Source organism: Odocoileus virginianus, chromosome 1 (genome assembly GCF_023699985.2).
Source record: "Odocoileus virginianus isolate 20LAN1187 ecotype Illinois chromosome 1, Ovbor_1.2, whole genome shotgun sequence".
In the NCBI taxonomy this organism is placed as follows: Eukaryota; Metazoa; Chordata; class Mammalia; order Artiodactyla; family Cervidae; genus Odocoileus; species Odocoileus virginianus.
This window is the reverse complement of record NC_069674.1, coordinates 101,878,587-101,898,457: the sequence shown is the minus strand read 5'-3', so window position 1 is coordinate 101,898,457 and position 19,871 is coordinate 101,878,587. Positions and strand designations below refer to the sequence as shown.

General features: G+C 43.3%; 1 protein-coding gene across 3 annotated transcripts in view; it reads right to left on the bottom strand.

Moving 5' to 3' along the window:
• CDK6 (cyclin dependent kinase 6) overlaps positions 1-19,871 on the bottom strand; it is a 248,240-nt gene that overhangs the window by 12,186 nt on the left and 216,183 nt on the right. For all 3 annotated transcript variants that reach the window (XM_070471667.1, XM_070471655.1, XM_070471664.1), the window contains exons 6-7: positions 9,138-9,188; positions 4,120-4,255 (exon numbers count right to left, since the gene is read on the bottom strand). In XM_070471667.1, coding sequence (XP_070327768.1) covers positions 4,120-4,255; positions 9,138-9,188 — 187 coding nt within the window. The remainder of the gene's footprint in view (positions 1-4,119; positions 4,256-9,137; positions 9,189-19,871) is intronic.

Below are 19,871 nucleotides of genomic sequence, written 5' to 3'. Positions count from 1 at the left end.
CCGAAAATTAGACCCAAAGAACAAGCAGAGGAAGGAGCTTGTTCTACTGTCTCTAATAGCAATAAACATCTTGAGAAAAGCTTTACAAGGGCTGAATTCTCAAAGGACAGGAAAGCAGGGGCAAAATTCTTAAGCCTGAGTGCTCCCTTCCCAGAGTCCAAGAAGGAGAAAATTACGTAGTGGCATTAGAAAAGGAAGTCGCTAGTTTAATTCCCAGGATATAGGAAAGAAGAAAAAAAGTTGTGGAAATATGTCCAAGATAGAGACATCCCTAGAGGACTATCCGGGAGGAAGCCCTGTTCCCACACGACACGGATGGCTTAGAACTGGGAGCGTGGTAGAGAGGAGAACTCCTTAGTCTATGGCGGCGCGTGTGTGTGAGAATCTCAAGCTGGAGGTTGTAACACATTTTGTCCTACAGAAATACTGTTAGAAAAAGTGCTCGAGTCTTATTATTGCTCTGCTTCACCAGAGCAACTGGCTATTTTGAGAATTAATTTCAAAGTCTTGCATAATAATGTTGTTTCTGCAGAAAAATATAATTTGCTTGCCAAATAATTGACTTAAAATGAGCTTTTGGAATGGCTACTTGACTACTACAGTGGATCTGGATCACTTTCCAACACAAATTTCCTTTCTTTCCTTCTTCTCTGCCTCCATTGGGGGAGTATTTGTTCTATTAGAGTCGGCCTTGGCCGTGTAATTTTCATCGGCCAATGGAACACGGACAGAAATAGTAGGGTACCTTTTCCAAGCCTACCTAGGCTGTTAGGGGCATCGTATATTTCTGCCTGCCCTTCTGGGAGGACCCACCTTCCTTCTATGATGAGAAAAACATGCCCCAGGGAGCCAAAGTCCCTTTGGCCTGGGTCCCAGAAGGCGACACATGGGCAAGACCAGTGCTTGACCTACTGGCTGAAGAAGAGTTGTTTCAGATGACTCACAGAGCTGTCTCTGCCAACATGCAGACCCAAGAGCAAGAGACAAAGGTTTACTGCTGGATGCTCGTCAGATATTTCTTTCGGTTGTTTGTTATGCAGCAGAAACAGACGAATACAAGTATCCAAAAAAAAAAAAAAAAAAAAAAAAAAGGTACTACCTCAGGCTCTGAAAGCAGTTAGATAGCAAGAACTCCAAAACTTCTTTTCTACAAGAGCATCATGTCTGGAGGATGTACCCAGCCTCCAAAGTTAATCACGTTGAACGGGGCCAAAGTTGTAAAGATATGTAGGTTTGGGTTGCTAAAAATAATTCTTCCCCTGAAGTGTCTTGTTACTGCACACTACTTTCCTTATAGATTTACATAAGAGTGTTCATAACTGTGGATGTATATATATCCATACACGTATGACTGAAGCATTATATAAAGTCGACTTTTTCCAGATGGAAAAGAAGGATTACTCTTAAAGCGTTAAATTTTTAAATGTTAATTGTCACCAATTTTCCTTTCCCTTGCCCTCCTCAGTAAAACATCTTCAACGGAGGAACAGCACTTTGAGGTCGCAGGGGCCTCTCTTATACTGAATGGCCTGTTTTCTCAGCTTTACAGTTCTAACTCGCGTCCCTCTAAGATGAAACAGTGAGAGCTTTTAGATAGTTCTGAGGTTTAAGGTCTTGGACAGTCCTTTCCCTAATGTCTGTGCATATCATGCTTCATGCTTAACCCTTGGCTGGTCATGATGCTCCTGGCTCTGCTTTTTACATTTTTTTAAGTTGACTGTTGGCTGTGCTGGGTCTCTGCTGCTGTGTGCGGTTTTCTCCAGTTGTCGTGCGCAGGCTTCTCATCGTGGTGGCCTCTCCGGCTGTGGAGCATGGAGGCTTTGTAGTTGTGGCACACAGGCTTAGTTGCTCTGTGGCTTGAGTGATCTTCCCAGACTAGGGATTGAACCCGTGTCCCCCTGAACTGATGGGCAGATTCCTAACCACTGGACCACCAGGGGAGTCTGAGCTCAGCTTTTTATTCCTCTCCTTTGCTTTTCTAGTCTCTGCTGCCACTCCGTATCTACCGACTTCCTTCTCGCTGCGGTAGGTTTCTTTGCTCCTTTTTCGTTCTCTGTCTCCTGCTGCTTCTCATGTGTAGTCTGGCTTTGAAAGCCACCACTACTCTCAGGGGACCTGAATGAACACAGGGGACTGTCTGTTATCTTCACATTTTAAGCTCCTCTGGGTGATTCCTACTGATGCTGGGCCCAGGAAATCTTTGGGGCTGTCTTTGGATGTTCCAGTAGCTGAAAGCGTGGGTTACTCTACTTAAAGTTGTTCATCATTGCGACTCTCTACAGAACCCTCTACTAAGAGAAACATTTCATTCAAAGTTCCTGCTGAAAAGGAAAGCCTATGGTGGCCTGATATATTTATATCAGGGAGTCCTCACCCCCTCCCAGCATAGCTGATTGGGCCAGGAGTGCAGCTTGGCCTTAAGTACCGACCCACACCATGGTTTGGCAGCAAAAGGGTGAGGTGTGCCAGCCAGATTCCTCTTTGTAAGAATCAGATGAAGGAAACAGAGACAGGGCAAATGCTAGCAGAGGGACTGGAGCTGAAAGGATGCGTGAATTAGTTGAAGTGCTGGTAGTCAAGGGGCCAGCTGATGTTAAGAGGAACAGACAGTAGAACTGACAAGAAGCAATGAGGAGGAGTAAATGGCAGGGACAAGCGGAACTGGTAAGAGAAGGTGACGCGCAGAACAGTGACATACTCTGGATGGCTCTCCACCTGCAGGCCACCGGAAGCCATCCATCAAATCTCCTTTTCTTAAGGTAATGCAAATACATGTCTGGTCGCGTTTTGGGTTAAAGAAAGATTCCCCAAACAATAATTACATAAGATTAGAGTCAGACCCCCCCAAATGAGCTGTGAAATGTAAGAGAAAATCAAGGAAGAAATTTCCTCGATAGCAGGTAAACCATTGGCTGTGTATACAGTATGCAGTGAGCCCCTTTGTCTAGGTGAATGTTCTCTCTAATTAATCTATCTCAAAGGATGCGGGCCAAGGTCCTAAGTGTCTTACAAAGAAACAGCAGGGAGGGTATAGGGCTGTCCTCATCTGTAATGTGGAAGTGGAGGGAACTTTTGCCTAACCATCAGGAAATGAGCCACCATCAGGTGAAGATGGAGTTAGGGCTTTCACTGGGAAAAGTCCATGGTTCTGCAAACAGGCCAATCAGTGGCTGTGTCCATACAGAGCTGAAGCCTAACATTTCTACTCCGACTTATGGACTCTTAGGTCTGTATCTAAAATTTGTAATACACTGACAGAATGGGAGCACTGGCTCCTCTGAGTCTAGGAGCACTTTCTTGGCGAGATATCAAAGGTTGTTCATTTGGCTGGTAAAGAATACACTCATTACTACTCACTGGGTTCCAGAAACCAGGAGAAGTCCAGTAGGTACATTTTTCTACTCTGCCCTACTCTCCAAGTACAGGGAATTATGTGCAAAGCCAAGTATATGAGTTTGAGTCTCAAACAGGGCACAGATCTTTGTTTTTCGTGAGGTATTTTATATGTCAGGGCACGTTCAATACTTCTTAAATAAATCAGTAACTGGAAGGAGTCTTGCTATTTGGTTCCTTTGGAAAAAGATCTTCCTCAAGATGTGCCTGTTTAAGAAAAGACACATTTAAAATGCCAAACAAGCTGCTTAAAGTAGCAGGAAAGTGTAAACAAGGAAACATAATATTTACTTCTACTGAAGCATATGTTTAGACAAATCCAGAGGATTCTAAGGCTGCATTCAAAAGAACATTAAAAAATGGCAGAATGAAAGTGTGTGAATCAGACTCTTTTCCTTTCTATAGGACCTGAAGACACTGCAGAATCAAAAGTCACTAGCCACCAAAGGGGTAGGAATGAAAGCTCTGTCTTGTGAGCTTGTGGCATGTGAGGCTGAACTGATGCTGTGCCCAGCGCCCAGTGTGGACACAGGACTTGTCAGTAGCAATAACAATTCACTGCATATCAATGCAATATCAATGCATTACCCACTATCATCATAAGAGGGAAGTAACATCATTAATCTAAAATGTGTAGGCAGTGCATCACCAGCACACTAAAAATATTAGCTGATGAATTCTATTCATGAGCGCAGAGAAGACCAACGCTGCATCGTGTGAACTTACCAGAAGTAGGTCTTTGCCTTGTTCATCAATGTCTGTTACAAACTTCTCAATTGGTTGAGGAGATTTTGAGTGAAAAGCCTGCCTGGGTAGGGCAACATCTCTAGGCCAGTCCTCTTCTCCCGGGAGTCCAATTACGCTACAAAAGAACCACAGGTGAATGTAAGCATGAGCTATTGTGCTGAAGCGACTTTTCTACCAATTCCAGAAGAGGGTGAAGTCTACGGGAGGGGCCTGGGGGAACACGGAGCCCCGGGAGTCCACCACTTGTATGGCCGGCAGGACTCTTCTCTGTCCTGCTGCAACATGGTGATCCTGGGGCGGAGGGCAGTCTCACAGGAGAATTATAAAGAGCCACTGGGAAGAGAGAAATGTAATCACTCTGGCAGCAGCTGCGAAACATAAGAGATCATGCAGAAATGGAAACTATTAGCAATAAGCCCCGAAACACTGTCAGACCAGGATCTATATACCCGCATGGACACATCATGTTTTCCTGTATGCTTTTTGTGTCCTGATCAAACACTGCTGGATTGACACGCTTTTAGGATGCTCATCTAACATGATTTGTTGACACGTAAACTGAGTTGCATTTTGGGTTAAAGAATGAGTCCCCAAACAGAAATTACATAGAGTCAGACCCCCCAAATGAGGCTAAAAGGTATGTTAGTTCTGTATAACACAAACACTATTTTATCATTTAATATCAAATTTAACTTATTACATATTACAAATTTAACTTATTTACATATTTTATATAATCATTTTTTTGTATTTCAAAGTGATCAAACAATTCATAAAAAAACCCATTATCTTTTGTCTCCTCTGAGACTCATCCTAGGATCAGAAATGCAGAGAAAGAACTAAGTGATATAAAAACAGCACACGCTTTAGAAACAGGCAGAACTGGGTTCAAATCCTGAACTTGCCTTATTGGTAGGTAAGAACAAATTAGTTAACTTTTATTTATATGACAAGGATGATAATTTGTGGTGTTAAGGATCAGCAATGATTTCTATAAAATGCACAGCACAGTGCCTGGCACACAGGATCTGTCAATATCAAGATCAATGATATGCAGTATCATTGATATGCATATCAATGCATATCAATATCAATGCATTACCCAGTAGTATCATAAGAGGGAAATAACGTTATTAATCTAAAATGTGCAGGCAATGCATCACCAACTCACTGAAAATATCAACTGACGAGTTCTACGGGTGTGTGACTTAAGGTTCTTCAGAACTATTAGTAGGCCTGGGGCCTTACACAACTTATACATTATGTAGATGTTCCTTATAACTTTACATATACAGGTAGTAAGTAGATTTGAACAAGGAAATTCAGGGGAAGCAAGAACTTATATCTCATATAGACTCTGATTAAATCTGAACCCTGGTTGGTGCAGTGGTAAAGAATCTGCCTGCCAATGGCAGGAGATGCAAGAGATGCCGTTCAGTCTCTGGGTCGGGAAGATCCCCTGGAGAAGGAAATGGCAACCCGCTCCAGCATCCTTCCCTGGGAAATCTCATGGACAGAGGAGCCTGGTGGGCTATAGCCCATGGGGTCGCAGAGAGTCGGATACAACTAAGCGACTAAACAACAACCACAAGAAATATTAGAGTTTAGCGGACAGAATGCATGGCTATTCACATATTGAGCGAACTCTTGACTACAGGTAGAAATGGTGCTGCCCTGCATTATAGTCTCCTTGGCCAGTACTTGCCGGGACTGACAGGCCTGGGTGGTGGTGTGTTGGGGTGTTCTCCCGAGTGGGTCTCCAGGGCGTAGGAACAGGTAGTGGTACATTTCACAAGATTTCTGCAGGACTTGGTTCCCCTCCTCTTACCTCGACAGAGCCCAGGCCACAGATCTCACCTGGGAAGAGCAGACACCTGCCACAGGGGTGTCTGGAGAGACACTGCTATCCTCCCTGCGTCAGACATGCAGGGAGAGCCGGGCTGCCGAGGGAGATAAAGACAGACTCACAGACACACGGAAACAAGTGACGGGAAATGAGAGCCTGAGCAACACACAGACTTGTTTAGTAGCAAGATCTAGAATAAGAATAAAAAGAAGAAAGAGGATATGTTACCATTAATTACGTAAAAAAAGATTTGTGTGTGTTTGGACAGGATGGGACAGGCAGAGGAAGAACAGAAGAATGTTTACTAAACAACTTTAAAAATTGTCTTTCTTTCATTTTTGGCTTTCTGGCCATTTTTATATCAATATTTTTGTGTACTGTTACCAGTTACCTAGAAATCAGTTATAACAACTCAGTGCAAATTGAAAATCTCTTTTTATTTGCAGTTTTGAATATATTTATATTAAGTCTGGCAATGTTGGCAGCTGAATACCAAAAGTTCTCAGAAAGACAGTGTCCCTGTATGTATATAAATAAATTTTAAAAGTGTTTTAAAATCTACCGCCTCCTGAGACATATAGCTTAGCTATTATTATTTTCATTATATAGGTGGGGAAACTTAAGATGAGGAATAAAATGAACTGTCAAAGCCACACACATAGAGTTCAGCCCAGAGGCTGGAGAGAGCTTACTCCAAATCCAGTATTTTATTTCCATTTTACTATGACTCTGCTCTTAAAAATGCTCTAAAATGTCACGGACTGAAAGCACTCAGTTTCACTTTCAAAGTACTTGCTGTCCTTTGAAAGTATAAATCTTCCTAAACACAGAAAGAATTTTCCCCTTAAGAGAATGTGAATACGACTTCCCTTTAAAATATATTCAGTTTAATATCTATTATGAACTTTTATGATCCATACATGAGTGTTGTAAAATTCTAATAGGTCCATTCAAAAGGGCTTGCATCGAATTTCAGTATTTGGATCAAGCTGAATATAAGCCTTACAAGTTGCCATTTGTATTGGAAAGAGCACAGAACCTGTAAAAGTGAAAGTCACTCAGTCGTGTCCAGCTCTTTGCGACCCCATGTATACAGTCCATGGAATTCTCCAGGCCAGAATACTGGAGTGGGTAGCCTTTCCCTTCTCCAGGGGATCTTCCCAACCCAGGGATCAAACCCAGGTCTCCTGCATTGCAGGTGGATTCTTTACTAGCTGAGCTCCAAAGGAAGTCCACAAAACCTATAAATGGCATGAATGGCTGGGACAGAAATTATTTTTCAAGTACTTCAATGGGACACTAGGGTGCAGCATTGTCCCTTTTCTCTACGCCAAAGTAATGAAAGCGCTCGGAGGAAACGGAACAAAATTACAGTGACACAAGGCCAGAAATCAAGAAGTAAAATCTAAAGGCACAAAACCTATCGAGCTTCATGGCTTCTTTTCTGCTGGCAACCTAGGATCTCAGGCCTTTTCCAGAAGTGGAACTGGCTTCCCTTGGAAGCAAGTCAAATGTGTTTGTCAAAGGTTCCTTCTGGTCCATCTCATGGGCTTCACGCATTTGGGGGCACCAGCAGTGTTAAGAAGGGTGCTGGAGTCAGACAGAACACCCAGATGGGGTCAGGTAGAAAAAGCAGGCGGAGACCTCGGTGTCTGACAAGCTGGCTTCAGTCAAGAGTGTTCTTACTTTTAACAGGAGGGTCACAGGTAGGCTTGACTCTCACGGTTGCCTCTTCACGATCACATGCACACAAAACATACTCAACAGGGAAAGGCAAGAACAGATGGGAGTTCATCCCTGAATGATCGGAGAACCTGACACCCAGAAGCAGAGTCACGTGCAAGTTTGGTCCTGAGTTCGTCCATCCTACAGAGTGGACAGTAGCAGTCACTGTGGTACCTGTCCTAGACCTGGGAAGCCCCCAGACAGTAAAAGGAGCACATGTTTTTTTCAGGCCTGAAAGCCACAGGGTCTGACACTCAGCAGTGATGCTGGCACTCACAGAAGCCTGCTGCAGCTGCTTCTAGTAGCCAAAAGAACAAACTCAGGCTCCCGTTTTATCCCAACTGTCTTCAGCAGCTATGCATGAGAGGACAGTGCTAAAATATTATGCTTTTCTTTAGGGGGACTCTTCATCAGTTTTGCAGCCTGAATATCATAATAATCACTGGGATTCCTATCAAATGGAACAGACCAATGACTGGAGCTATTTTTGGTTCTAGAACTCCCATTTCTTTTCTTGCCACTCCAATCCTATGGAGTTTGGCAAACACACAGAATCCCCACAGGATGCCCTACTGCATGCTCTGTGAGAAGAAAAGCCTCTTCTTCACATTCTAGACACACAAAAGCACCCACAGCCTCACATGCACAAACACGCAGACTCTTAATGGAACTCTGAAAATCGTCAAGGAGCTACGTCACAGACAAATGGAACCAAAGAGTTCGAGCACAAGGGAGGAACTTTAAGTGTCACTTCTCAGGTGAAGAAGAACAAAAAGATGAAACAATTAATGACGAATTACAGTAAGAGCCAGCATTCTTACAAGCATTTATTACGTAACACCGGGCATCAGTGTTCGAAGTGACCCTCTCAAGACTGCATAGCTCTTTAGCCACAGACAGAGGAATGGAACCTAGGATTCTCATTTCCTTTTTCAGTGTTCCAAAGAAAAATTAATTAAGTAGCACACCACCCTTTGCCCAGGAAGACAAAACCAAACAATGTAAAGCCAACCTGGTTGATCACAGGATGTTCAGTGGGGACACGAAGCCCAGTGAATAAGGATGGGTTCTCAGGCCACTGAGCGCCACCCTCTGATGGTGGAAGCATCTGAAAAGACCCCAAGCAGACAACACAATAGAACTAAAGAACAGGAGCTTGGCCAAGCGAAGGGGAGCTGCCCAGAGAGCCACACGAGCAATACGCAAGCTTCCAGGGCAGAGCAGTCAGGCCGCATGTCATGACGGGCTCTGCACGAAACGGCACGTCTGCCACGTCCCCACTCACCACACAAATAGTAACAGTGTCTGCAGCAGCGGCTTGGGGTAGGAGAGACAAGAGATAAACGTATTATATGAACGTCAGAGGAAGGTCACCGTAAACGTTCTAATGCTACAGACACGATGTAAAATCACAGGTGCTACTTACTCCAAGATTTTTCCTAGTTGGTCGACATCTGAACTTCCACGAAAAAGAGGCCTGAAAAAAAGACACACATTAAACAAGGAATTTTCTCCGGTTACATTTCAATCCTATTTGTCCTGGTGATTATTTAACAGAAATCAAAATATTCTTTGGGTGGGGAATAAGAAACCTTTCGTAAATGAAAGTTTTTCTTGCAAACCTTCTAGTCTCAAACCAGAGGTCTGTGGAATTCTTTGAAATTACTCTTGGTCAGATCCTTCTCAGAGCACCCTTCCTTTTTCTGTAATTGAAGTATAGTTGATTTATGTTAGTTTCAAGCATACAGCAAAAGTTTCCAACTCCTTATATATGGATGTATGTATGTGTATGAATGTATTATATGTGCATGTATGCATGTGTGCATGCTCAGTCGCTTCAGTCATGCCTGACCTTCTGTGACCCTAAAGATCGCAGCCCCCCAGGCTCCTCTGTCCACAGGATTCTCCAGGTAAAAATACTGGAGTGGCTTGCCATTTCCTTCTCCAGGGGATCTTCCCAACCCAGGGATCGAACCAGGGTCTCCTGCATTGCAGGCGGATTCTTTTTTTTTTTTTTTAACTTCATTTATTTATTTGAATTGGAGGATAATTTCTTTACAATATTGTGGTGGTTTTTGCCATACATCGACATGAATCACACATGGGTGCACATGTCCCCCCCATCCTGAACCCTCCTCCCACCTCCCTCCCCCACCCCCTCCCTCTGGGGTGTCCCAGAGCACCGGCTTTGAGTGCTGCTTCATGCATCGAACTTGCGCTAGACATCTATTTCACATATGGTAATACACATGTTTCAATGCTATTCTCTCAAATCATCCCACCCGTGCCTTCTCCCACACAGTCCAAAAGTCTGTTCTTGACATCTGTGTCTCTTTTGCTGTCTTGCATATAAGGTCGACATTACTGTCTTTCTAAATTCCATACATATGCATTAATACACTGTATTGGTGTTTCTTTTTCTGACTTACTTCACTCAGTATAATAGGCTCCAGTTTCATCCACCTCATTAGAACTGACTCAATTATGTTCTTCTTTATAGCTGAGTGATATTCCATTGTGTATATATACTACCACATCCTTATCCATTTGTCTGCCAGTGGACATCTGGGTTGCTTCCATGTGCTGGCTATTGTAAGCAGTGTGCAGGTGGATTCTTTATCGCTGAGCAACTGGGGAAGCCCGTATGTACATATATTTAAATAATTTTCCATTATAGGTTATTACAAGATATTGAATAGAGTTTCCTGTGGTATACAGTAGATGCACATCTATTTTATGTATAGTAGTTTGTATCTATTAACCTCACACTCCTGATTTATCCCTTCCTCCTCACTTTTCCCTCTGGTAACTCTAAGTTTGTTTCCTGGCAGAGTGCCTTTCTTTAATATCACTCTGCTATCACAGTACTTGCTCATGGGTCTCTCTCCTTCCACTTGTCTGGAGTGCTGCAGTGAGCTACCTATGGGGCTGTTTTTTCTGATTATACCACGTCCCTTTCTCCCAGTTTTATGACAGCTAACTAGCACAAGTTCAAAATCCTAACTCTGGGCTTCAGAGGCAATCGTGAACATGCAAGCCTCATTGTCTACACCAAGCATTTAACTGGCAACTCACCTGGGGACAAGTGAACTCACTTGGGGACATTTCTGGCATGTTCTTTTTTTTTTTTTCCTGGCACTTTCTTAAGCAGAGAGCAGGGAGTTTTCTAGGTCTGTCCCCTAACCTTTGACCTAGTGCTTTACCTGAACCGGTGTCCAGTTAATACATATTTTATTTTACATATCCTATGGTACACACGTACAAGTTCCCTAACTCCCGGTTCAATGAATGACACCAAAAGGTATTTTTCAACAGCCATGTGTTTTTAAAAATATGTGCTGCCTATTATCAGAGATATTTTTAAAATATTACATATCAAGTATAAGGCCTTAAACTGGACCTCTTAAATATTTTTACACACAATAAATTAACATGCTATATAAGCTATATATGGAGACCTTTGCAAAGTCACTGCTGTTTAGTGGCGAGAAGACACCGTAAAATTCCTCAACCATACTTTCCATTCAGGCCATTGTTCTTAAAAATCATTCTTTTCTTTTTGTTTGTTTTATTTTTAGCCACACCACAGCTTGCGGGATCTTAGTTCCCAGACCAGGGGTCAAACCAGTGGCCCCTTCTCTGGACGTGTGGAGCCCTGACCACTGGACACTAGGGAATTCTCAAAAATGGTTATTTGCAAACGCAGTGGAAAATAATTTATTTGTGGCGTCACAGGTGAGACAGTGTTCGCGTCCCCCAACCCCCAATTCACGTGGCAGCCCAGCCCCAGTGCCTCAGAATGAGGCTGTATTTAGATACAGTCTTTAAAGTGTCACTCAACTGCGCCTTATCTGTGACCCCACGGACAGCAGCCTGCCAAGCTCCTCTGTCCATGGAGTTCTCGAATACTGCAGTAGGTTGCCATTCCCTTCTCCAGGGGATCTCCCCCACCCAGGGATTGAACCCGGGTCTCCTGCACTGCAGGCAGACTCTTTACCATCTGAGCCACCAGGGGAGCCCACTTTAAAGTGATGGGTGAGTTCAAATGAGATCACAAGGATGGGCTCTAATGCGGCCAGAGTGGAGTCCTTCTGAGATGAGGAGTCCGGAGGCACGCGTGCCCACAGAGAAGTGATCACATGAGCACACAGCAGGAAGGTGAGCCAAGCAGAGCGTCCTCAGAGAAACCCAGCCGCCTGACACCTTGATCCTGGGCTTTCAGCCTCCAGAACTGTCAGAAAACAAACTTCTGTCGCTGAAGCCACTCGAGTCTTCAGTATTTTGTTGTAGCAACCCTGGCAAACTAGCACAGACATCACTAACGCAGCCGAATTAGTAAAGAATTGTGGAGTTGGCGGGATTCCCTAGTAGCCCAGTGACTGAGACGCCCTGCTCCCAGGGCAGCGGGCCTGGGTTCGATCCCTAGTTAGGCAATGAGGGCCCACATGCCGCAACGAAGAGTTTGCTTCCCGCAGCTAAAGATCCCACATGCTGCAACCACGGCCTGGCACGGCCGAATGAACAAACAAACATTAGAGAAGTTATGGGGCTGGGTTCCAGAAGACATCCAGAGCAGTCTTAAAAGATAGCAAGGTGAGAAGTGAACCTTTCTGAAACGCTCAATAGTGGAATCTTAACGGCTACGATTTATACAGCACTGGTGTGGTATCTGACACAGTGCCATGGGCTGCCCTAACATTATCTCATTTAATTCTCACAAAAACTTCAGGAGCAAGACAGAATGATTATCACCCCTATTTTCTGATGAGGAAACCGAGGACTAGAGAAGCTTCATGACTTACCTAAGCACTCATAAGAAATTGCAGATGTGAAATTCAAACCAGGTCTGCTGGATGCTTCCTTATTATGTTGTTCTGCTTTGATTTTGGTTATTGATGCTCCCTGCAATCACAGACAGTCCCTTTAGCCGAGCCTCTGGGCTGAAGCAGCACAGGGAGCCTTGACGAGCACTTTGTAGAGAACCTGATGTCTTGTAAGTGAGTGCCTATGGGTTTTTATAAAAAGCTATTCGTTTGTTTATTAACGGCTGTGCTGGGTCTTGGTTGGTGCACATCAGCTTTCTCTACTTGCAGTGCAAGGGCTTCTCACTGTGGGGGCTTCTCTTGTTGCAGAGCTCGGGCTCTAGGCCACGTGGACTCACGCAGTACTTGTGGCGTGAGGGTTTAGTTGCCCCTTGGCATGTGGAATCTTCCTGGACCAGGGATCGAACCCATGTCCTCTGCATGGGCAGGTGGATTCTTAACCACTAGACCACCAGGGAGGTCTGTCTATGGGATTCTTACATCACTTTGCAAGCATCCAACCATCTTTAAATTCTTGCTTTACCTGAACAAGGAACAAAGCAATTCACCAGATCAAGGCTTTCCATCCTCTTCATAAAAACTTACTGACTGATGGCCCTTCTACATCTTTAAATTCTTCCTACAGCCCAATCTTTTATAGCTGTTTAGCTCACACATCTTTGTGGATACATCATCTCTTAATCCTTTGGAAAGCACAGAACTCAAGTCGCACAGAATCAACAGTTCTCTTTCTTTTCACACTCACCTATTTCCTTAATATTAAAAGTATAAATATATAAAGCTGAGTATAGCCGGCATTAGGTATGGGAACAGAAACAAAAGTCCCCTCCTTGTTAAGCAAGTATCTGAGACAGCTGGAGTGGTGAGGGTGCCAGGTCAGTGAGCAGAGAGGAGCAGGGAGCATCGGTCTAATCTGCTGAGCTGGTTAAGTTGCTATGTCAACATGCCAAGCCCCTCACCCTTCATGAAAAAGACTGGTATCCACAAGCATGAGTGAAATTACTTGCGAGGATTATGGAGCAGTTTAAAATAAGTTTGTTGGCATAGCTCTTGGGGGACAAACAAAGCAGGTTAACTTGAATGGATGTTTCCAGGCAAAGGCGTAAGAACATCTCTTTCTCAGAGGTGGGTCCTGAGACAGCCTGAAGCTCAGCTGTAACGGTAGTGGCTCTTGTCCTTACTGTTTTGGTTTCCAGCTCTCCTCTTGTTTTTGTCCCTTGGCAATATTTTAGCTTTTTTTTTTTTGGCTGGTTCCACTCTGCCTTTGCGCTTGCTCTATCTTATCTTACATTTGCTACCTGTTTTAACAGAGGACTTTCAAGTCAGGTCATCTACCACACTGTAAGGACCTATAGTCTTATCTCTGTTGGGTGGACTAGGCCCATGAGATGAAATGTGCCCTGCCTTCTCGCGTGAGGACTGGCTCATCACTTGGCTTCCTTTAATGAGGGCAGCAAGCAGAAGGTCTGGACCATAACCACCCTTCTGTGAGTACTCAGCAAAACATGCCAAGGCATACTAGAAACTCAGGGGCGACAATACGGTGGAGAGCTCACATTGCCTTTGCCGCCTTAGGAAGACTTGGTGTGCGATTCTGAGGTCTGTTAACTTGTCTTTGCAGCAGATGTGGGTTGGCTTGAGTTACATGGAGCGACTGACCCTGACGGCTGGCAATTTAAACTGGATCTGTGGATCTTTAGATGCAAAGAAACAGTCACAAGACAAGAGAACGGGCATTAGGCCTAACTGGAACTGGTACTCTCAGCTGACCAACAGGCTGGCCATGTGATCAAATTCTTAAAACCACCTATTTGGTTTTCAGCTGAAAATTTGGAATAGTCTGTATGAGCCGGTTTTATGATAAAGGATGCTATGTACATCAGGATCATGGAGAAGGACAATGGGTTTAGAGGACAGATGAAACTTTTCATCATGATGAACTCCTGGCTGTGCTATGGTGGCATATGGAGATGTGAGAATAAGATCACCCTATCCCTTAGACTGCAAGGAGATCCAACCAGTCCATCCTGAAGGAGATCAGTCCTGGGTGTTCATTGGAAGGACTGATGCTGAAGGTGAAACTCCAATACTTTGGCCACCTCATGTGAAGAGTTGACTCATTGGAAAAGACCCTGATGCTGGGAGGGATTGGAGGCAGGAGGAGAAGGGGACGACAGAGGATGAGATGGCTGGATGGCATCACCGACTCGATGGGCATGAGTTTGAGTAAACTCTGGGAGTTGGTGATGGACAGGGAGGCCTGGCGTGCTGGGATTCATGGGGTCGCAAAGAGTCGGATACGACTGAGCAACTGAACTGAACTGAAGGCCTTTCCCTGGGGCTTCCCTGGTGGCTCAGATGGTAAAGAATCCGCCTGCAATGCCGGAGACCCAGGTTCAATCCCTGGGTCGAGAAGATCCCCTGGAGAAGGGAATGGCAACCCACTCCAGTATTCCTGCCTGGATAAGGCCATGGACAGAGAAGCCTGGTGGGCTTCAGTCCATGGGTTCTCAAGGAGTCAGACGTGACTGAACGACTGACAAGGACCTTATTCTATCTTTAAATAAGGCTCTTTGGTAAGAAGTCTCAGCTGCATCAGGTATGCACACACCATGAACTGAAAAAACATACAGGACTGATATTTTCATGGAGATTATTTTGAATAGCTCTTCCTCCTTTAGATTAGCTGAGATAAATAGGCTTCCATTCATGTAAGTTATGGCATATTTTAGGTGGACAAATATGAACATAATCTTTGATCATAATCTTTGGTTTAGTGATTACTGCCTTGAATAATTGTTAACACACACACATGTATGAGTCGGACTTGCTTGGTTCTTTATTACCGTACACTAGAGCTAAGCTGTAAGGAAGTAAAGGGTTGAAGGAGCAAGACAGGGGAGAATCAAAGACACAGAAAGACTGAAAGACTGAGTCTAAGATAGAGATGCCCAAGAGAGAGACAACCTGAGGAGGGCCACAAGAATTTTAAACTCTCTTTCTTCCCACTGCCTAAGAACCCACCTCTCCTGGAAATCCTAGGCTGTACTTAGAGGCTCCCCTTGAAGAATGAAAATGCAAAAGGAACGCTCTCTTTATATTCACGAGACAGAGCCTCATCAAAGATAAAATCACACAGGCACTTCCCTGGAGGTCCAGTGGCTAAGACTCCACTCTCCCAACGCAGGGGGACTGGGTTTGATCCCTGCTTGGGGAACTCGATCCCACAGGCCGCAACTAAGAGTTCCAATGTTACAACTAAGACCCAGCACAGCTAAATAAACAAATTAGACAAATAGTTTTTTAAAAGATAAATCATACATTAAAAAAAAAAATCATTGTGGGAGGGGGGAGAGACCCACAAAGCTATCCTATTTTGTCTGGTTTGGGACATAAGACTCCCAGCTGACATATGAATTCTTTTGGACTAATTACTTAAAAATACAGTTATCAACAGAGATACTCTGTTGAAGGTAGGAAATCTGAAGCATGTCTTTATATTTTTAAAAAGAATTCCTATATACATATTTTGGGGTCAGGGTTGAATAATGAAATAGAAAGATTACTATTACCAAAAACGTCTGAAAATAAAGAGTATAATTGCTTTACTGGATTAAGATGTTAAAAAATCCTTTTATTATACAGAACATTACTTAAGGTAACTTTTATGCATTTTACTATATAAAAACCTACAATTCCTTTTAATGGCTGAGTAATATTCCATTATATATATGTGCCACATCTTCTTTATCCATTTCTATGTTGATGGATATTTAGGTTGCTTCTGTGTCTTGGCTAATGTAAAAAGTGCTACTGTGAACACTGGGGTACATGTATCTTTTTCAATTAGGGTTTTCTCTGGGTATCTGGCCAGTAGTGGGATTGCCAGCCATAATACTTTTCAGTAGTTTAACCGAGTGGCTGGGGAACAGTACACAAATGTTCAATCTAAGTTTCATGAATCCATTTCCAATTTTATGCCTACATGCCTTTCCTCTTCCTCTCGTTTATGAGCCTCCTTTTCCTCCAAAATATTTTCTCCACGGTCTCTGGAACTTTTACAGTCTGTTGCATAAACTCTCCTGTTTCTCATGCCCTTGAGCCTCCTTCTATTTTGAATTCCCAGATAAACTTCCAGAAGGAGTTTGCCCATGCTACCCTGTGAAGCCAAATTATTTGACAAGATACGTAATATTTGGAGGAAAACATCTGAAAATGAACATGGCCATGTTTTTATAAAAGAGGGTTTTACATGATTTCCGAGTTTTCGAATATCTTTTTTCATCACTATAGTTGATAACAGTTAATGCTGATAAAATAAATTCTATGAAAGGCATACATTTTTATTTATGCATGTAAACTTTTTTCTCTTTTTCCTAACCAAAGGGAGATTACTACAAAATACAAAGGCAAACTGCATTCATTTCAAACCATAGCAAAGTCATTTTTCTTTTCATATCACCAATGTGCCAAAATAAATGTAGACCTTGGGTTTTTTTTTTTTTTAAACTAAGGATTTCTCTAAGGCTTTCTTAAATTTGTGAGAGGTTAAGCCTTAACATGGGCTTCCAGGTGCTGCGAGTGGTAAAGAACCTGTCTGCCAGTGCAGGAGACCTAAGAGATGAGAGTTTGATCCCTGAGTCAGGAAGATCCCCTTGAGGAGGGCTTGGTAATCCACTCCAGGTTCTTGCCTGGAGAATCCCCACGGACAGAGGAACCTGGTGGGCTATAGTCCATGGGGTCGCAAAGTTGGACACGACTGAGTGACTTAGCACGCACATGTGCAAGCCTTAATACTCCCCCAACCCTTTACCATGCTGATTTCTCGGGATGTATGTTGACTGGGGAAAGGGCATGGACTTTGGTGACAGACTGTTCTGGGTGTGAACCCCTACTCAGCCACTTCTCCCTGTGAGACCTTAGGAAAGTCACTGAGCCTCTTTAAACCTTGACTGCGTCATCTGTAAAAACGTCCGGCTTATAGTAGACCCATAGTGAGTAGCGGCTAAATACACAGGCTTTCTCACACTTACACACAGTAGATGTTCCTTGTTCTGGCCACTATTACTCACAGATGATAAGGTAAAGTATTTAGCATGATGTGTAAGAAAGGAAAAGGACATCATCAGGGTGGTGGTTGCCTGAGTCAAACCTAATAGTCCTTCCTCTGGAGTCACTATATATTCTCTAAATCTGTAATGGGGCTTCCAGGGGCACTAGTGGTAAAGAACATGCCTCCCAGTGCAGGAGACGTAAGAGACACGGGTTCGATCTCTGAGTCGGGAAGATCCCCTGGAGAAGGAAATGGCAACCCACTTCAGTATTCTTGCCTGGAGAAGCCCATGGACAGAGGAGCCTGGTGGGCTACAGTCCCCGTGGTCGCACAGAGTCGGACACTACTGAAGCGACTTAGCATGCTCATCTGTTATAACACTGAACACTTTTATCATCAAGAAAATAAACAGTGAACGTCAAATTTTCCTAGTGAAGATTAACTCATTATGAACTGGCAATATCCTTTCCTCTTCTGAATGTAAGTTTAGCCAAAAACTTGCTCACCATTATCACTGAAGTGAATTTTCTTGGGTCAAATTACAAAAGGGGACCGAGTTTCAGACCACATGTCTTTTAAAACAAACAACTAAAAGAACATATAAATATTATTCATAATCTCAATGGATGGTGCAAAATAATGTTTAGAAGTAGGATATGTTTTCTAGCAGACAAGACATGTATGGTGATATGTCTCTTATAGGAAGGAAATGATTCATGCATAATGGAAGATCAAAGATTTCGTTTAGTTACAATACTTCCATTGTACTAAAGACGAGAGTGTCATGGATCACTCTGCAGAACACCTCTGTAACCTGCATTTGACCTGCAGTTATGCTTTAACTGCTCTCTTTCTTGACTAGTAGAGGAATTTTCCACGTTCATAAAATGACCTTTCGGAAAATATTACCCAGAAGAATGTCTGCTATTTTATACTTGTAACTCATGTTCAGTTCTAAAGCTGTTATCAATGAAGTTAAAAATGACACCTAGACATATACCCAAGAGTATTGAAGGCAGATGTCTTTACACAAAATTGTACATGGATGTAGAAAGCATATTCATGTTCATAATAACCAAAAGGAAGAAAGTACTCAGATGTCCACCAACTGATAAACAGCTAAACAGAATGTGATACTGCCATACACTAGAGTATCATTCAGTCATAAAAAGGAATGAAATGCTGCTATAACGGGGCTGACCCTTGAAAACGTTATGCCGAATAAAAGAAGTGAGTCACAAAATACCACGTATTGTATGATTCCATTTACACAGAAGAGACACGTCTAGAGAGTCAGAAAGTAGATCAATGGTTGCCTAAGGCAGGGCCTTGTGGGGAAATGAGGAGTGACTGCTGAGTGTGGGGTTTCTTTTTAGAGTGATGAAGATACTCCCAACATTCACTGTGGTGAGAGTTGCACAACTCTGGATACGCTACACTAAAAACCACCGAACTGTAAAATTGTTACTGGTGAATTGTACAGTTATGTGAGGTATATGTCAATAAAGCTGTTTTTAAAAAGTAGTTAAATTATATTTCCAAGCAAACATTATAGATTCAGGACAGAAAAAAAAAACCAAAACTAAGAAAATTGCTTTAGGGCTAAATATATGAAAAGTACATGGTATTCAAGCACAGTGATAGACATTTCTATAACCACCTCCTCATTTGGAGCGGAGTGCTTTGGAAGTTCTGAATAATCTACTAGTATCTAAATCTCCCCAAAGACCTGATTTATCAGATTAGGGCTATATAATAAACCTCCAAATGTCTATGGATTAAAAAAGACACTCAGAAAACTATCTAATGCTTTCCTATGGATGGTGATATTATGGGTGATTCCCCCCCCCTGCATTTTTCTATTATTTTGTACTAAGCATTTATGAGCATGTGTATGCACTCAGTCGGGCTTCCCTGGTGGCTCAGAGGTTAAAGCGTCTGCCTGCAATGTGGGAGACCAGGGTTCAATCCCTGGGTCGGGAAGATCCCCTGGAGAAGGAAATGACAACCCACTCCAGTATTCTTGCCTGGAGAATCCCATGGACGGAGGAGTCTGGTGGGCTACATTAGTCCATGGGGTTGCAAACAGTCGAACATGACTTAGCGACTTCACTTCACTTTATGCACTCAGTCATTCAGTCAAGTCTGACTCTTTGCAACCCCATGGACTACAGTCCACCAGGCTGCCCCATCCCTGGGATTCTCCAGGCAAGAACACTGGAGTGGGTTGCCATTTCCTTCTCCAGTGCATGAAAGTGAAAAGTGAAAGTGAAGCCGCTCAGTT